General features: G+C 52.6%; 1 protein-coding gene across 1 annotated transcript; it reads left to right on the top strand.

Moving 5' to 3' along the window:
* The first annotated feature begins 4918 nt into the window (after positions 1–4918).
* On the top strand, positions 4919–14701 carry LOC150050611 (zinc finger protein 64-like). Its single transcript, XM_090352733.1, has 6 exons — positions 4919–4979; positions 5025–5273; positions 9344–9478; positions 10774–10836; positions 12425–12676; positions 13572–14701. Exons 1-6 carry the CDS (start codon positions 4919–4921, stop codon positions 14252–14254), a joined length of 1443 nt encoding a protein of 480 aa, XP_090208859.1. The 3' UTR covers positions 14255–14701.
* The last annotated feature ends 1476 nt before the right edge of the window (positions 14702–16177 follow it).

Here is a 16177-nt window from a genome sequence, read left to right as displayed (position 1 = left end):
GAGACAGGTATAGGCCTGGGAGTGGGGGTTACCCCCTCACACCTTCCCTCTGTGAAACTTGTGAAAAGCCCCACTTTGTGGGGAGTGAGGGCAGAACTAAAGTGTGAGCTCAGGACCCTGGAAACAAGTCTTTACCATTGGTCAACCACTCAGCCAACTCTTTGTTTTTCTGACAGGGTCTTTTACACACACACACACACACACACACATATATATATATATATATATATATATATATATATATATATATATATATATATATATACCAGGCCAGCCAGCCATATGCAATAACCCTACATAGACTTCATGCCTACATGGAATCACAGGCCTGTCCCACCATCCCTAGCTTGTTGGTTCTACAGGACCCCACTGACTTTTTGCCCAGGAAGGCCTGGGACAATGACCCATCCCTCTTCCTGAGTGGCTAGGATTATAGGCATGAGCTATCAAGCCTGGCAAAAGAACAGTATTTAAAGTAATACTTCCACCCCAAAATATCTATCACTATTATGAACACTGCTTATTAAGATTACAAATAACTTTCTGTATACAGAGTCTATTGGTATGTAAGCTTTTAGTTTCTCCCTATCCTATCATGTGATTATAATTATGGATAGGATTTTTTTTTCCATTTTAAAAAGTTTCTTGGGGCCAGGAGCATGGCCTAGTGGCAGACTGCTTGCCTAGTATGCACAAAGCCCTGGATTCAATTCCTTCATACCACAAACACAGAAAAAACTGAAAGTGGTGCTGTGGCTCAAGTGTTAAAGCTCTAGCCTTGAGAAAAATCCAAGGACAGTATCCAGGCCCTGAGGTTCAAGCCTCAGGACTGGCACACACACAAAAAAAGTTTCTTGTTGTAAGCACAAAAGCTATTTTGAAACGTGGCAGTGGCTCACACCTGTAATCCTAGCCACACAGGAGGCTAAGCCAGCACTGGCAGGAAAGTCTATGAGACTTATCTCCAAAAAACGACTCAGAAAGAGCCAGAAGTGGCACTGTGGCTCGAGGGGTAGAGCGCTGACTGAGGGGACAGCACCCAGGCCCAGAGTTCAAGAACAGAACTGGCACCGAAAAAAAAAAAAGCAATTTTGATATATTTGTTGCACTCAGCTAAAATGCATGTTAATCAACACTAAGTATTGGAAAATTGGAATCTAGTAATAATGCTTTATGATGATACCAGATTACCTGTGCCCTCACAATAGTTGCAGAGTTTTTTTCTATTTTCTTGTCCTATGGCCTTAGCCAGAACCTCCAGACAGTGGCTGGGTTGATCCCCCTGGGCCACTGGTCAGTCTAGTTTGAACGTGATTGGTGATAGAGTTCCCCAAGGTCATCGCGCATGCGTGTCTTTTGGGTCCTGGTCTCTATGGCTCTTATGCCTATTTTGGCCTCTGGCTGGGTTGCTACATTTATCAAGTATCGTTAATATTTTTTGCTATAAGCATTCGGGGTTTGCAGTTACTCGTTTTGCTGACGCAGTGGGGTGCGGCATTGGGGTGCGGCAGTGTGGTAGCCTGGTGAGGAGTCATCACCCCCCCCTCCCCTCCGCCCCCTGTTCCCGGCTAGAGTTTGTTCCCAGCGCATTGCGTGGCTCAGTTCCTCATATTTTCCCAGCCGAGTTGGTCTGTGCTTTTGTGTGTGCTGTCTCTGCCTGATTACTGCTGGTTGTCTGTTCCAAGCCGAGCTGCTTGGGAAACCAACTGAGCCCTTCCCTGCTCTTTCACTGAGCTGTGGTGATGTGATCCCGGCAGGCCTCACCCCCAGGCTGCTGCCCTTTCACCCTTACCTCTTTCATAAACGTTCCAGTGACTGTGCGGCCTGCCTGCCTGTCTGCTTGCCACCTCCCCATCAACTTTGCTAATTTATGTTGTGCAAAATAACTCTACACTTCCAATTATTTTATCCCTGGAGATCCATTTAATGTTCTCTTAACATTATTCTAGATGTAAGCAACGATGCTCATATCTATAATCCCAGCCTCTCAGGAGGCTGCAAACTGAGGATCACAGTTTGAGGCCAGTCCAACCAGAAAAGTCCATGAGACTCTTATCTCCAGTTAACCTCCAGAAAGCAGGAAATGAAGCTATGGCTGAAGTGGTGGCACACCAGCCTTGAGCACAAAAGTTCAGGGAGAGCACCCAGGCCCTGAGTTCAAGCCGCAGGCACACATACACATAAAAACGGTGCACACTCAGGCTGATAGGCAGATGGAAAACGAGCGCCTATAAAATAAATAACCCAGGCAAGGGAAGGATGAGCACCCAGTAATCTTTTTACCTACTTCAAAACTCTGAATTTGGGGCCAGGAGTTTGGCCTAGTGGTAGAGTGCTTGTCTAGCATGCACAAAGACCCAGGTTCAATTCCTCAGTACCACATATATAGAAAAAAGCCAGAAGTGGTACTGAGGCTCAAGTGGTAGAGCTCTAGCCTTGAGAAAGTCCAAGGATAGTGCTCAGGCCCTGAGTTCAAGCCCAGAACCAGCAAAGAATAATAAATTTTCCCTTACATATAGACTCGTATAAATTTTTATATGAAATGCCGTTCATGACACTATTTCGCTTTCAGGGTGGTCTGGTTGGGTGGCTGGGTGAGGGGCTATTGAAAACATGGGTGAAAAGAAGGTTACAGTTACCTCCGCCCCTCCCCCACCAATCCTTAACATTTACAAAATAGAGCTTCAGTGTTTATGCCATGGCATGGATGGCTTTGGGTATGAAAAGGTGCTTTTTGTAAGCTCCGCCCTAGCCCTATTCCATCACAGGGGTAGTTTTTGTGACTCTGGTGACTATCAGAGAAAGGCATGTGTGGTCTTTGATCCACCAAAAAAAAAGTTCCCAAAAACCTCTCTGTAGAATTGCCTGTGTGAGACTCAGAGAGAGTAGTGGAACTTGAATTCAGGGCCTCAAACGTTTGCTGTTTTGGTTTTCTCGGGTTTATTTTTTTTTTAACTTATGGCTGGAGTTCTACTGCCTGAGCCCTGCCCCCAGATTGGCTTTTGGATAGATGGAGATAAGAGTGAAGATGTGGCTGGCTTCACTGACCAGTAACTGGTAGTAACTGACCAGATACTACTTTTGACTGGCAATCATTTACGGGAGAAGCTGTTTCCACTTGTTGCTGGGGGGGAGCTGGGGGGGGGGGTGGGGAGAGAGAGTCCTGGACTGGGATTTGGAGGCAGGAGGCTCTCTCACTTTCAGGCCAGGTCTCAAACCAGGAAGGGACACTGTCCTCACGCCTGTAACCCTAACTACTTAGGAGGCCAAGATCAAAGCCAGCCTCACAGCCAGCCCCAGCTCTAAAGAACCTGAGACTCTTATCTCCAATTAATCACTAGAACTCGGGAAGTGGGGCTGTGACTCACGGGGTAAGGCAGTAGCCTTGAGTAGAAGAGCTCAGGAACAGCCCTCAGGCCTAGAGTTCAAGCCCCATGACCCCCACCACCACCAAAAAAAAAAAAAAAAAAACCAGGCTGGATGGCAGCCAGCTGTAATCCCACCTCGGGGAGGAGGGGGGGGGGGGGAATTAGGAGGATCTGGCTTCCAGGCTGCTAGGACACTTAGTCTGCGGTTAGGGTCCTGGATTTAAATGGGGGGGAGGGGGTGCTAGTGCCTCTTGAATCATAGAAAAGCCTCCCATCCCCCGCCCCGGCCCTCTACCTTCCCAGACACCCCGACCCATTCACAGCTTGAAAACCGGCGTGGAAGCTGGGAGCGCACAGGCCCCTCCCCACCCCCGCCCTCCCCACAGGGCCCCAAGCCATCCTTGCCACGGTATCCAGCTCACCTGCAGCAACTTAAAACTCCAGATTCCCACGGCTCTGAGGACCCTGGTTCAGGGCCAGCAGCTCTTACCTCTGTCAACCCTCCAGAAGCTGGAAGTGGAGACGTGGCTCAAGTGGTTGAGGGCCGGCCCCGGGCTCAGTGCAAGCCCTAGACCAGTGCGCACACACACACACACACACACACACACACACCGTGAATTTCTAGCAGAATCTGTTTTTTATTTTTATTTTTAATTCACTAGGTCCCATATGATTCTCAGGTTGGAACAGGCTCCAGGCACCACCCTGCTTAGCCAACTCCTTAATCTGAAGAAAGTAAACACGGGGTGGGGGGCTCGCTGCTCCAGGTTGGGTGTCATTCCTAGGGTACAAGCAGGGGTCCCCTCGGGTCTCCGGCTTCTCCTGGGTCCCCCCCAGCGCCGAGGGCCCGGGCAGAAGTAGGGGCACTCGGTGAAGTAAAAATGATTAATTTTTTTTAAAGATGCCTGGGCCAATTGATTGCAGAACTTTCGGGGTGTGGGTTTCCAGCCGGCTGCCGGGGAACTGTGGTTCAGCCTGGTTTCTTTTCAGCTTGATGCTGGAATCCGAGAGGAGGCTGCAGATGGGGGGAGGGGGAGGTAAAAAAAATAACAATCCGCCCTGCCCGGGTCTGGGGCCGAAGCAATTACGGGGCCTCGAGGGCCCCCGCGGCCTCGCCCGGGAGCTCGTTAGCATGGCGGAGCCGGGCCGGGCCGCGGTTAACGAGCTCCCCGGTGGCCGCGCGCAGCCCGGGCTGGGGGAGCGCGGCGCTTCTGCCATGCTAATGGCGCGGAGTCGCCCGGGACCTCGTTACCGCGCGGCCCGGCCCGCAGCCCGGCGGCCGCCCTCGCCCGGGACCTCGTTAAAATGCAGATTCGGGGGCGGCGGGCCCCAGCCCGAGCGTCTGCATTCGCCACGAGCTCCCGAGCGGAGCGGGGTGGGGGGCCGGGGCTCCCCGCGGTCCTGGCGCGGCGGAGAAACCGCGCGGCCCGGCGGAGGAGCGGCGCTGCCCGGACATGCGCGGTCGGGCCGAGGGGGGCGGTTCCGAACCCCGGGAGTCGGCGGGGTGAAGCCGCGCCGCCCGCGGGGACCCGCGGCCCCGGGCTCACGCCATGTCGCGGCGCAAGCAGAGCCGGCCGCGGCACCGCGACGCCGAGCAGCCGGCGGAGGCGCGTAAGTAGCGGGGAGACCCGGCCGCGGCGCCCCGGGACCCCCAAGAACTGCACGAGGCGGGCGCGGCGAGCCCCCAGCGCCAGCCCCGACCCCGGCCCTTGCGAGCTGCGCCCCGCGTTCGGAGCGCCCCGCAGGACCCCCGGGCCGGGCGGTGTCGGGGTGCCGGGCGCTCAGCTCGCTCCCCGCGCCGGCTTAGGCCGCGCCCTGGAGGCGGCGCCGAGCGAATCCCGACTTTCTGCACCGCGCAGACCCGGGTTCGGGGCCGGGCAGGGCGCGGGAACCCGCACTTCGGAGGTGTCCCCGCTCCGCCCAGGGGCGCCGAGCGGGCGCGGCGTCCACGCCTCACTCCGGAGTGGCCCTCCGGCCGCCGCGTGGCTCTGGAGGACGGGCGCGGACCCCCCCCACCCCGCCCCGGGGTTTGGCGGGAGGTTTTCTGAACCCCAAATTGCTCAGCCACCCTCGCCCGCGGCTGGCACCCCAGAACTGAGCGGGGCGCGCCGCCCCCCACGCGGGCCCCTACCCCGGCCGCGGGTTTCTCCCGTTCTCCCTCGAGCTTTTCCACTGGTCTCCTCGGGGCTCGCGCCCCGGCTGCGCCCCACGCCGGGCGGCTGTCGGGGCAGGGGCCCCTCTGGGGAGTGCCTTTGTTTTGGGTTTTGTAGGTCGTGGGGTTTGAACTCGGGGCCTGGGCGCCGTCCCTGAGCGATTTGGGCCCCAGGCCAGCGCTCTACCACTGCGGGCCACTTCCGGGGTTTGAGTGGTTAATTGGACTTTTCTTCCTGGGCTGGTTTCGAACCGCGATCCTCACATCTCAGCCCCCTGAGTAGCTAGGATTACAGGCGGTGAGCCAGCAGAGTATTTTATTTTATTTTATTTTTTTGCCAGTCCTGGGCTTGAGCTCAGGGCCTGAGCAATGTCCTTGGACTTTCTCAAGGCTAGAGCTCTACCACTTGAGCCTCAGCACCACTTCCGGCTTTTTTCTATGTATGTGGGGTACCCAGGAATCGAACCCGGGTCATCGTGCATGCTAGGCAAGCACTCTACCACTAGGCCAAACTCCCGGCCCCCAGCAGAATATTTTATATATGTCTGTGTTCATATATGTGCATATATATATATTCAGAACTCACTGTGCCCAGAGGAACCTGGGAGTCAAAGGGAAGTGAAGGGGGGGGCATTTTAAGGGGGAGCTAGAAATCACTGAATTCCCCAGGGGCCAGAGTTAAGTCAGTCTACTGAGGGTGTGCATGCGTTGTAAGCCTGTGTGTGGGGGGGTGTGTGTTTGTGTGTGTTGGGACTTGAACTCAGAGCCTTGTGTTTTTCCTTAGCTTTTTAGCTCAACACTTGAACGTCATCTGCACTTCCAGCTTTTTGCTGGCTAACTGAAGGTTCCCATCTCCAGAACTTGTAGGACCCCCTAACTGCCTTCCAGATCTCAGCTTCCTGAGTAGCTAGGATTACAGGGGTGCTTTGTACTGCTGGAGACAACTCTTATTTGGATGCTGTAGCTGAGCACAGAACCAGACCCAGGGTGACCTCAGCCACCTGCCAGCTTGCAAGGAACCTCTTTATCCTGTGTCTTAGAACTATGACACTGACCTAGGGGCTGGCCTTGTATTTTTAATTAAGGTTGTGCCTATCAGCATGTGGCCTCCCAGTTCAAAAGCTTTGGGTGGAAAGGGTTGAAGGGTAGATTTACACCACTTTGTGTGTGTGTGTGTGTGTGTGTGCCAGTCCTGATACTTGAAATCAGGGCCTGGGCACTGTCTTTAAGCTTCCCAGGTCAAGACAAGTACCCTACCACTTGAGCCACACCTTCACCTTGGCTTTTTGATGGTTACTTAGAGACCTTCCTTTCCAGGCTGGCTTTGAACTGCAATCCTCAGATCTCAGCTTCCCAAGTAGCCAGGATTACAGGGGTGAGCCACTAGCACCCAGCTTCCAACACTTTTTGCTTTATTTTTTCCAATTATGGGGCTTGAACTCAGGGCCTGGGTGCTGTCTCTGAACCTCTTTGTGCTCAAAGCTAGTGCTCTACCACTTGAGCCACAGTGCCACTTCCGGCCCTTGAGCAGTTAATTGGAGATGAGTTTCATGGGGAGACTACCCCAGCTAACTTTGAACCATCACCTTCAGATCTTAGCTTCCTGAGTTGCTGGGATTGTAGATATGAGCCACCGGCGCCCAGCTTCCATCACTTTTTTCTTTTTTTTGGTGGGTCATGGGGCTCCATCTGGGCACTGTCCCTGAGCTCTTCAGCTCAAGGCTACCACCACCCCACCCTTGAGCCAAGCCCCACTTCCTGTTTTCTAGAGGTGAATTGGAGATAAGAGTCTCAGGTCTTTTCGCTCCTGGGCTGGCCACTGCGCCCAGTTCCATCACTTTTTTCTTTCCAGCAAAATAAGGTAGCAGCATGAGAAAGGCAAGCTAACTTGGGGAGTCTGGGGCAGAAATGCTCCCTGGACTCGTTCAGACCCTGGGGCCCCACTTCCAAGCTCCAAGTCCTTTCCAGTGACCCTGGACGTGCCACTGATAGATGCCCCCTTCCTTCCCCTCAGAAGTTCTGCTTAGTGTCCCTCCTGTGGATGTAAATATGACATGTGGTGGCTTTAATCCATCCTGTAGTCACCTTGTACCCCAGTTCAAGTTCACACTGGAAACTGGTTTTCCCCTGAGACTTGGGTACAGTCAGTGAGCAGTCTTGATAGTTGGGCTTGGCATGGCACTAACAGAAGCCAACAAATTGAATCTTCCTCTAACCCCAGGAGACCAGGGCCCCAGAATCTCCATGCTTCACCAGGTCACACCTTCTTACCCAACGTCACACAATTAAATAATAAAACTGAATTTGGTATCTTAATTTCATCTGTGTGTTGCTTACTGGCACACAACTGTAATCCCCAGCTGCTCTGGGGACAGAATTGAAAGTTTAAGGGCAGTCAAGACAAAACCCTAGAGCCCTTATTTCAAAAATGAAATCTTAGGGCCAGGAGTTTGGCCTAGCGGTAGAGTGTTTGCCTAGTATGCACAAAGACCCAGGTTCAATTCCTTGGTACCACAGACATAGGAAAAGCCAGAAGTGGTGCTAAGACTCAAGTGGTAGAGCTCTAGCCTTGAGAAAGGCCAAGGACAGTGCTCAGGCCCTGAGTTCAAGCACTAGGACTGGCAAAAAAAAAAAAAATCTTAGAGAGTGAACGTGAGTGAATATTGTCAAAAGACATTGATAGCAAGTGTAAAAACAGGGCAAGGAAACTTGTTGAGGTTGTATTGTGAATGGGGATGTGGTGAGGGTAAGGGAAGTGATAGGGAGTTAATTAGAATGCATTGCTCAGATTGTGGAAATGTCACAGAGAACCAATCTCCACCCCCGCCCCCAGCTAATACATGGTGCTAAATGAAGATTTAAGGAGAAGAGGACCCGTGGGGTGTGGCTCAGTGGTAAAGCCTCACCTAGCAAGCATGCGCTCCTGGGTTGGATCCCAGATACGATCAATGGATCAGTCGATGATCATAGATCCATAGATAGATAGATACATAATATTAGATTCTGAGACTTTAAGCCCCTCATCCTGAATCAGTCTTGGGTTTGTCCTCTTCCATCTCCTTTCAGGTTATTTGTTGATGCTGTGATAGCTGAAGTGTCTTCCCTGACCTGTTACCAAACTGATGCAAAAGCTACTGGGAGTGGTGGGGCCATAAACCCTAGACCCTCCAGCTTCCTGCCCCATCTAATCGTAAAAATAGTGGCTCACGCCTGTCATCCTAGCTACTCAGGAGGCTGAGATCTGAGGATCAAGGTTCAAAGTCAGCCCGGGCACAAAAGGACCTGAGACTCTTCAATTAACCTCTAGAAAACAGAAAATGGGGCTTGGCTCAGGGTAGGGTGGTAGTCTTGAGCTGAAGAGCTCAGGGACAGCAGCCAGGCCAAGTTCAAGTCCCATGACCCACAAAACAAAACAAAACCAAAAAATAGTGTTGGACCAGACACCATAGCTTACTCCTGGAATCCCAGCCCAGGAGGCTGGGATCTGAGAATCATGGTTCAAAGCCAGCCCAGGCAGAAAAGTCCGTGGAAGTATTTCCAATTAGCTAGTCAACTTGCAAAAAGTCAGAAGTGGTGGTGTGGATTAGATGCTAGAGCTCCTGCCTTGATTGGAAAAAGCCACGCTAGAACACAGCCCCACTATTGGCTTCAGATCTTCCTTTTGTCTTACTTCACATTCCTGTAATTCAAATTCATTCTTTCTTTTATAAGTGTGCGATTTAAAAGCTGAGGCTTTTGCATCTTTTGAGGAATGGTTTGGCGGACTTCTGGGGAGATTGGGAGGCAGAGGCTAGAAGTGACAGAAAACTTGTCTTGATTTCAGGTTCAGAGCCGCTCAGTGGAGACCCAGAGGCTGCCAGCTGCCCCACTGAATGCACTGGCAGCCAAGAGACGCCTTCCAAAAATGCCCCTTCCGAGGCCACCCTGGGGGAGAGGACCTTCAACTGCTGCTATCCAGGTAAAAGGGGGAGCAGCGCTCCACCTTTGTGGGACTTCTCACACTGTGTGTGCGTGTGTGTGTGTGTGTGTGTGTGTGTGTGTGTGTGTGCGCGCGCGCGCGTGTGCGACTGCGCATGCGTGTTGGGACTTAACCGTGGGGCCTGGGTGTTTTACTTAAGCTTTTGTGCTCAACACTTGAGCCACAGCTCCACTTCTGGCTTTTTAGTGGCTAACTGGAGATAAGAACTCATGAACTTTCCTGCCCAGGCTGGCTTCAAACCGTGATCCTCAGACCTCAGCCTCCTGAGTAGCCAGGATTATAGGGGTTAGCCACAGTGCCCAGCTTAGGATTTTCTTGACTTTTTTGCTTGCACTCAGGGCCCAGGCACTGCCCTTGAGCTTCTTTTGCTCGGGGCTAGCATTCTACCACTTGAGCCACAGCACCACTTTCAGCTTTTTATTTTTGTAGTACTGAGGAAATGAACCCAGGTTTTCATGCATGCTAGACAAGCACCCTACCACTAAGCCACATTCCCAGCCTTTTTCTTGACTCTTGAATGATATATGTGTGAACAAATGACCCACATGTGAACAAATGGCTGGCACATAAACAGATGGCCTGCTTGTGAACAGATGGTCCACATGTGAATAGCCCATGTGTGAGCAAATGGCATGCATGTGAGCAGACCCCTACATGTGAGCGCCTGCTCATCCCCGCCCTGTGCATGGCAGAGCACTGCTTGCAATTCCACAAACACCACAGCTTCCAGTTTGAGGTCCAAGGCTCCCCAACGTACATAGGGCATCTCCGTAAACCCATTGTAAATTAAAATTTCTTAGGTTAAAATGTATTTTGGGGCGGGGGGCGTGGCCTAGTGGTAGAGTGCCCGCCTAGCATGAATAAAGCCCTGGTTTGATTCCTCAATACCACATACACAGGAAAAGCCAGAAGTGGTGCTGTGGCTCACGTGGGAGAGGGCTAGCCTTGAGAAAGCCCAAAGACAGTGCCCAGGCCCTGAGTTCATGCCCCAGGACTGGCAAAAAAAAAAAATGTATTTCAGTGAGCTGTAGTGCCCCTGCCCGTAATCTGAGCTACCAGGAGGCCAAGATTTGAAGCTCAAAGTCAGCCAACAGCAGGAAATAACACCATGGCTTAAGTAATAGAGCACCAACTTAAGCCAAAAAAAAAAAAAGCAAGAGAACAAGGCCCTGAGTTCAAGCCCTATTACCAACACACACACACACACACACACACACACATGCACGCACGCACAACTGAAAAAACAAAAACAGTTGTGTTTTCTTCTCTCCTAGGGTGTCACTTCAAAACTGTTCACGGCATGAAAGATCTGGACCGCCATCTAAGAATCCACACAGGTAAGAGTGGTTCCCGAAGACCTTCAGTGAGGACGAAGGACGTGGGCGTGGGCTAAGTGACAGGCACAAGGGTGAGGGATCCTGGGGCCGGGGGGGCCTCTGCCTCATGACTGGTGGCTTAGTGGGGCTGGGAAGGAGAGGGGTGGGATGTGAGGAGAAGATAACGAGGACTGGGCAGCACTGTCTTGGAAAAGACCTATAGCATGGCTGCTTACAGAGGCAAGTCATTCATTGCAAAACGTTGTGGGTGAAAGAAGTGTGGAGAGGCCCGCCACAGGGTAGGAGGCGCCCCTCGCTCCCAGCAACCTTCCTCGGGTAACCCACCTGTAAGCCGAGCCCAGTGGTAGCCAACACCAGAGTCCTCCTGTTGTCAGGACCCTGAGATTCCACGAAGATGGAGGTGGCTCTAGTGACCAGCACCTGCCTTGCACGTGGATTGCAGGGTCCTTTTACCCTAATTGAAGCCGCCAAGGGATTGGGTTCTGTCATAGTGGCTGTATCAGTCACTAAAGAAGCCTTCAAATACTCCAGCATCTGTAATGCCAGCTGAGCTCCCAGGATCACAGCCTAGGCAACCTGTGAGACTGATTTCCAGTGAACCACCAACAAGCCAAAAATGGAGTTGCGGCTCAAATGGTACACAGCTGGCCTTGAGCAAAACACTCAGGGACAATACCAAGGTCCTGGGTTGAAGCTCAGAACTGGCACGCATCCATGCACACACACATACACACACACAGTAATAATATTTTTTTTTTTGCCAGTCCTGGGCTTGAGCTCAGGGCCTGAGCACTGTCCTTGGACTTTCTCAAGGCTAGAGCTCTACCACTTGAGCCTCAGCACCACTTCCGGCTTTTTTTCTATATGTGGTACCGAGGAATCGAACCCGGGTCTTCATGCATGCTAGGCAAGCACTTTAACCAATAGGCCAAACTCCCGGCCCAGTAATAATATTTTTAGTAATAGTAACTAAGTTCCATGGCAAATGCTCTGAGAAGTAGCAGTGTTTCAGTGTCCTTTGTAATCCTTCGACCTTGCACCAGGAGTCAACCCAGCAGTCACCAGTGCTCATACCCAGAATCCTAGCTGTGCAGAGGGCTGAGACCTACCTCGAGAATAGACGTTTGAAGCCAGCCTGGCACAAAATCCAGTAAGATTCTATCTCCAAAATACCCAGCAAAATGCTGGGATGGAGGCATGAATCGAATGGATCAAACTATGGGTGAGAAAGCTGAGAGCTCATGGCCCAGAATTTAAGCTTGGAAGGTATACACACATGTACACACCCACACCTGTTCACATGTATGTGCACAAGTACACATACACACACAAGTACACTGAGCCACGCATACAGCCCAGGGAATCTTTGGTGCCCGTCTGGGTAGGTGGGTGTCACACTGGTTGACACACATGTGCTTGTTGTCACACTGAGCATTAGTGATCAATGGCTGGCGCACACACATTATCCACGTGCTCCACTCCACCGTGCACGCTGTTTGGGGGGAGGAGGAGGAGGAGGAGGAGGAGGAGGCTGCCAGCCTGTAGGCCCCAGAGCCCCTTAGAGCTGTGTGTACCTTTGTATTGGAAGGTGACAAGCCCCACAAGTGTGACTTCTGTGACAAGTGCTTCAGCCGCAAGGACAACCTCACCATGCACATGCGCTGCCACACCAACAAGAAGCCACACAAGTGCCACCAGTGTGACTACGCAGCCGTGGACAGCAGCAGCCTCAAGAAGCACCTGCGCATCCACTCGGACGAGCGGCCCTACAAGTGCCAGCTGTGCCCCTACGCCAGCCGCAACTCCAGCCAGCTCACCGTGCACCTGCGCTCGCACACGGGTGAGTGCTGCGGCGCCACCTACTGGCCGGTCCCCCCTTTCAGTTGGCTGCGTTGTAGAACATTCAGAGGGGCTGGGGGCCCAGCACAGCACTCGAGAGCCTAAGAGTATCTCTCACATACGTTTACTTCTCACCTATGAATTAGGTGTTTGGTCACATACTATATGTAGTTCAGAATTAAAGCCAAGACAGTTGAACGTGCCTGGAAATAGTCAACTTTTCCTTCTCAGAGCTTTCCTTTCTCTTTGTGGGAACTACTGAAATCATAGCTATTGCCAGGCACTGGTGGTTCCCGCCTATTATCCTACCTACTCAGGATCACGGGGCAAAGCCAGGCAGGAAAGGCTGTGAGACTCTTATCTCTAATTAAATCACAGAAAAAGCTGGAAGTAGTACTGTGGCTCAAGTGGTAGAAAGCTAGCCTTCAGCAAAAGGAGTTTGTGGACAGCACCCAGACCCTGTCACACGCAAAGATTTGTGTGCCCAGTAAAACGGTCTCCAGTCTGGGAGTAGACTAGAAGTATGTGGGAGAACTCAAGGCCAGGCACCGTAATCCTAGCTACTCAGGAAGCTGAGAAGTGAGGATCATGGTTCCAAACTAGTCTGGATGGCTGGGAACGTGGCTTAGAAATACTTGCCTAGCATGCATGAAGCCTTGGGTTCCATTCCTCAGTGCCACATATACAGAAAAAGCCAGAAGTAGTAGAGTGCTAGCCGAGAGCAAAAAAAAAAAGTTGATTGGAACACATGTGACTATTGTCATCCACAGGAAGTTGGAAAGAGTTGGAATTCAAAGGACGTAGCCCCCTGAGTGGCAGGCGGGGGGTGGGAGGTGGGAACTGGGGTGTGCTGGGTGTCCTGCCTGATCTAACGGGAGCGCACCCTTCCATGACAGGGGACACCCCCTTCCAGTGCTGGCTGTGTAGCGCCAAGTTCAAGATCAGCTCGGACTTGAAGCGGCACATGATTGTGCACTCGGGGGAGAAGCCCTTCAAGTGCGAATTCTGCCACGTGCGCTGCACCATGAAGGCCAACCTCAAGTCCCACATCCGCATCAAGCACACCTTCAAGTGCCTGCACTGCACCTTCCAGGGCCGGGACCGGGCCGACCTCCTGGCGCACAGCCGGCTGCACCAGGCCGATCACCCAGAGAAGTGTCCAGAATGCAGCTACTCCTGCTCCAGTCCGGCTGCGCTGCGCGTGCACAGCCGGGTGCACTGCAAGGACCGGCCCTTCAAATGCGACTTCTGCAGCTTTGACACCAAGCGGCCCAGCACCCTGGCCAAGCACATTGACAAGACTCACAGGGAGGAGGCCAAGACGGAGAACCGGGCCCCGCAGGGCGGGGACGGGCCCAGAGTCAAGGCGGACACGCTGACCCAGAGGGCCTTCCGCTGTGAGACCTGCGGCGCGGCCTTCGTCAGGGACGACTCCCTGCGGTGCCACCAGAAGCAGCACAGTGACCAGGGAGACGGCAAGAATGCACAGCTGGTCACCTTTCCCCTGGAGAGCAGTGCGCCGGGCCAGCTGGGGACCCTAGTCTCCGTGGGACAGCTGGAGTCCAGCTGTGGTCTCTAACGTGGCCTTAGGCAAAGCTGGGGCTTCCCCTGCCCTGCTGCTGGCCACCGGGAGACACTGGCCTTGGGTGCTAAAGCGGACTGCCCGACCTCACAGGAACAAGCCGCCAGAGCAGCTCAGCAGGCGTCTGGACACCATGTCTTAGACCACAGGTTCACAAAGCCGGCTTCCAGTTCTGCAACTGATCCCTCTCTTGTCCAGAATGGAGTTCTTACATGAGTGAGACAAAATAGAACACTAGGTCTGTATCGAGAGAGGGGTTGAGGGGCCGGGAGTTTGGCCTAGTGGCAGTGTGCTTGCCTAGCATGCACCAAGCGTTCTCTGAACCACATACATAGTGGGAAGTGGTGCTGTGGCTCAAGTGGTAGAGTGCTAGCCTCGAGGAAGAAGTCCAAGGACAGTGCTCAGACCCTGAGTTCAAGTCCCAGGACTGGCCAAAGAGAGAGAGAGAGAAGACAGGTTGAGATGACCACAATTTCCATCGAGAGTCTGGGTGCCAGGAAGAGTTCCGTTTCTTCACCTGGGCAGCGATCCGAACTGCTCAATTTACATACTTGTATGAGGTTTTTTTTTTCCTCTGTTTTATAATAAAAAAAGATAAATGGATCTATAGAGTGATATGCAAGGACCATTAAAGTTTTATTACATTCTTCTGTACTTCCCCCCCCCAGTAACTAGACGATAGAGTACGGAAATCCTCCACGAATTGGTCCTGTGCGGAAGCTGACCTGCAGGGGGCGCCAAAGGTCAAGCTATGACTGGCCCAGCCCACACTTGGGTGTGTGTAGAATGGAATTGAGTACTAGTGTACTCATGAGTCTAGGGCCGTGTGAACCCTGGAACTGGTTCTGAACCCCCCCCCCGCCCCATTGGTGGTATCATTTCTCATTGATATAAGTTCTTGTGGGCTGTCAGTTATAGAATTTGGTTTTGTTTTTTTAATTTTATTGTGCAGCTGATGTACAGTGAAGCTTTGGGGTCTCTGTGTGTTGTTTTTATTTGCTGCTTTCCCTAGAGTTTGAATTCAATATCTGGGTGCTGGCCCTGGACTGTCCAGTATGTATGGGTTTGACGCCCAGTTCAGCCACATGACTATGTGCAAGTTCAAGTCTCAGGGTGAGACTTGATGCAAGTTCTGTTAGATGGGATTGGACGGGCCCTGGGGGGTGCGGAAGGGGGCTGCCCCAGCAGCTTGGAGCTTCTGCCTGGGTTGCTGGCGTGCAGACTGCCCAGTGAACAATGGGCCTCACCTGGGCAAAGCCGCTGTACGATTCCCCAGCCAGATGCATGCAGAGTGAGGCGGTCACCAGGGTGACTGCAGAGCCGGGCTGAGGGCAGCTGCACTGTCCCCAGGTGTGACTCATCTTGGAAGCAGCAGCAGTGGCATAAGCACAGGTCTCAGGGACAGACACCAGAACCCAGGAGTGTCCCAGGGGCTTGCACAGGAGGACTGTTGGGAGGCCACCGGCCTACAGCCCTAGAACACTGGAGGGCTGCAGTAGCCAACAATCACAGAAGCCAAAGACACAGCACCCAGACGCCTGGGTCACTGGACCATAGAAAAGCCACTTCCAGCCGGACACTGGTGGCTCCCGCCTGTAAGCCAAGCTGCTCAGGAGGCTGAGACCTGAGGACTCCAATTCAAAGTCATCCTCATGAGACTCCAATTAACCACCAAAAACCCAGAAGTGGAGTTTTCTCTTAACTGTTAGAGCACTAACTGTGATCCCAACTCGTCAGGAGGCTGGGAATGTGGCTTCGTGGTTGAGTGCTTGCCTAATGTGCATGAAACTCTGGGTTCAATTGCTTAGTACCTTATAAACAGAAAAAGCTGGAAGTGATGCTGTGTTTGTGCTAGCCTCGAGCAAAAGATGCTCAGGGAAAGTGCCCAGGCCCTGAGTTCAAGCCCCAAGACTGGCACAA

Source organism: Megascapheus bottae, chromosome 18 (assembly GCF_031878675.1).
Source record: "Megascapheus bottae isolate mThoBot1 chromosome 18, mThoBot2.hap1, whole genome shotgun sequence".
NCBI classification, from domain to species: Eukaryota; Metazoa; Chordata; class Mammalia; order Rodentia; family Geomyidae; genus Megascapheus; species Megascapheus bottae.
This window is presented reverse-complemented; position numbering and strand designations above follow the sequence as displayed.

Excerpts from the sequence above, each read along its gene's own strand:
- LOC150050611 (XM_090352733.1), top strand. The coding sequence starts at position 4,919 with ATGTCGCGGCGCAAGCAGAGCCGGCCGCGGCACCGCGACGCCGAGCAG. Across the intron at positions 9,479-10,773 it reads CTTCAACTGCTGCTATCCAG|GGTGTCACTTCAAAACTGTT; the intron begins GTAAAAGGGGGA and ends CTTCTCTCCTAG. Across the intron at positions 12,677-13,571 it reads GCACCTGCGCTCGCACACGG|GGGACACCCCCTTCCAGTGC; the intron begins GTGAGTGCTGCG and ends CTTCCATGACAG.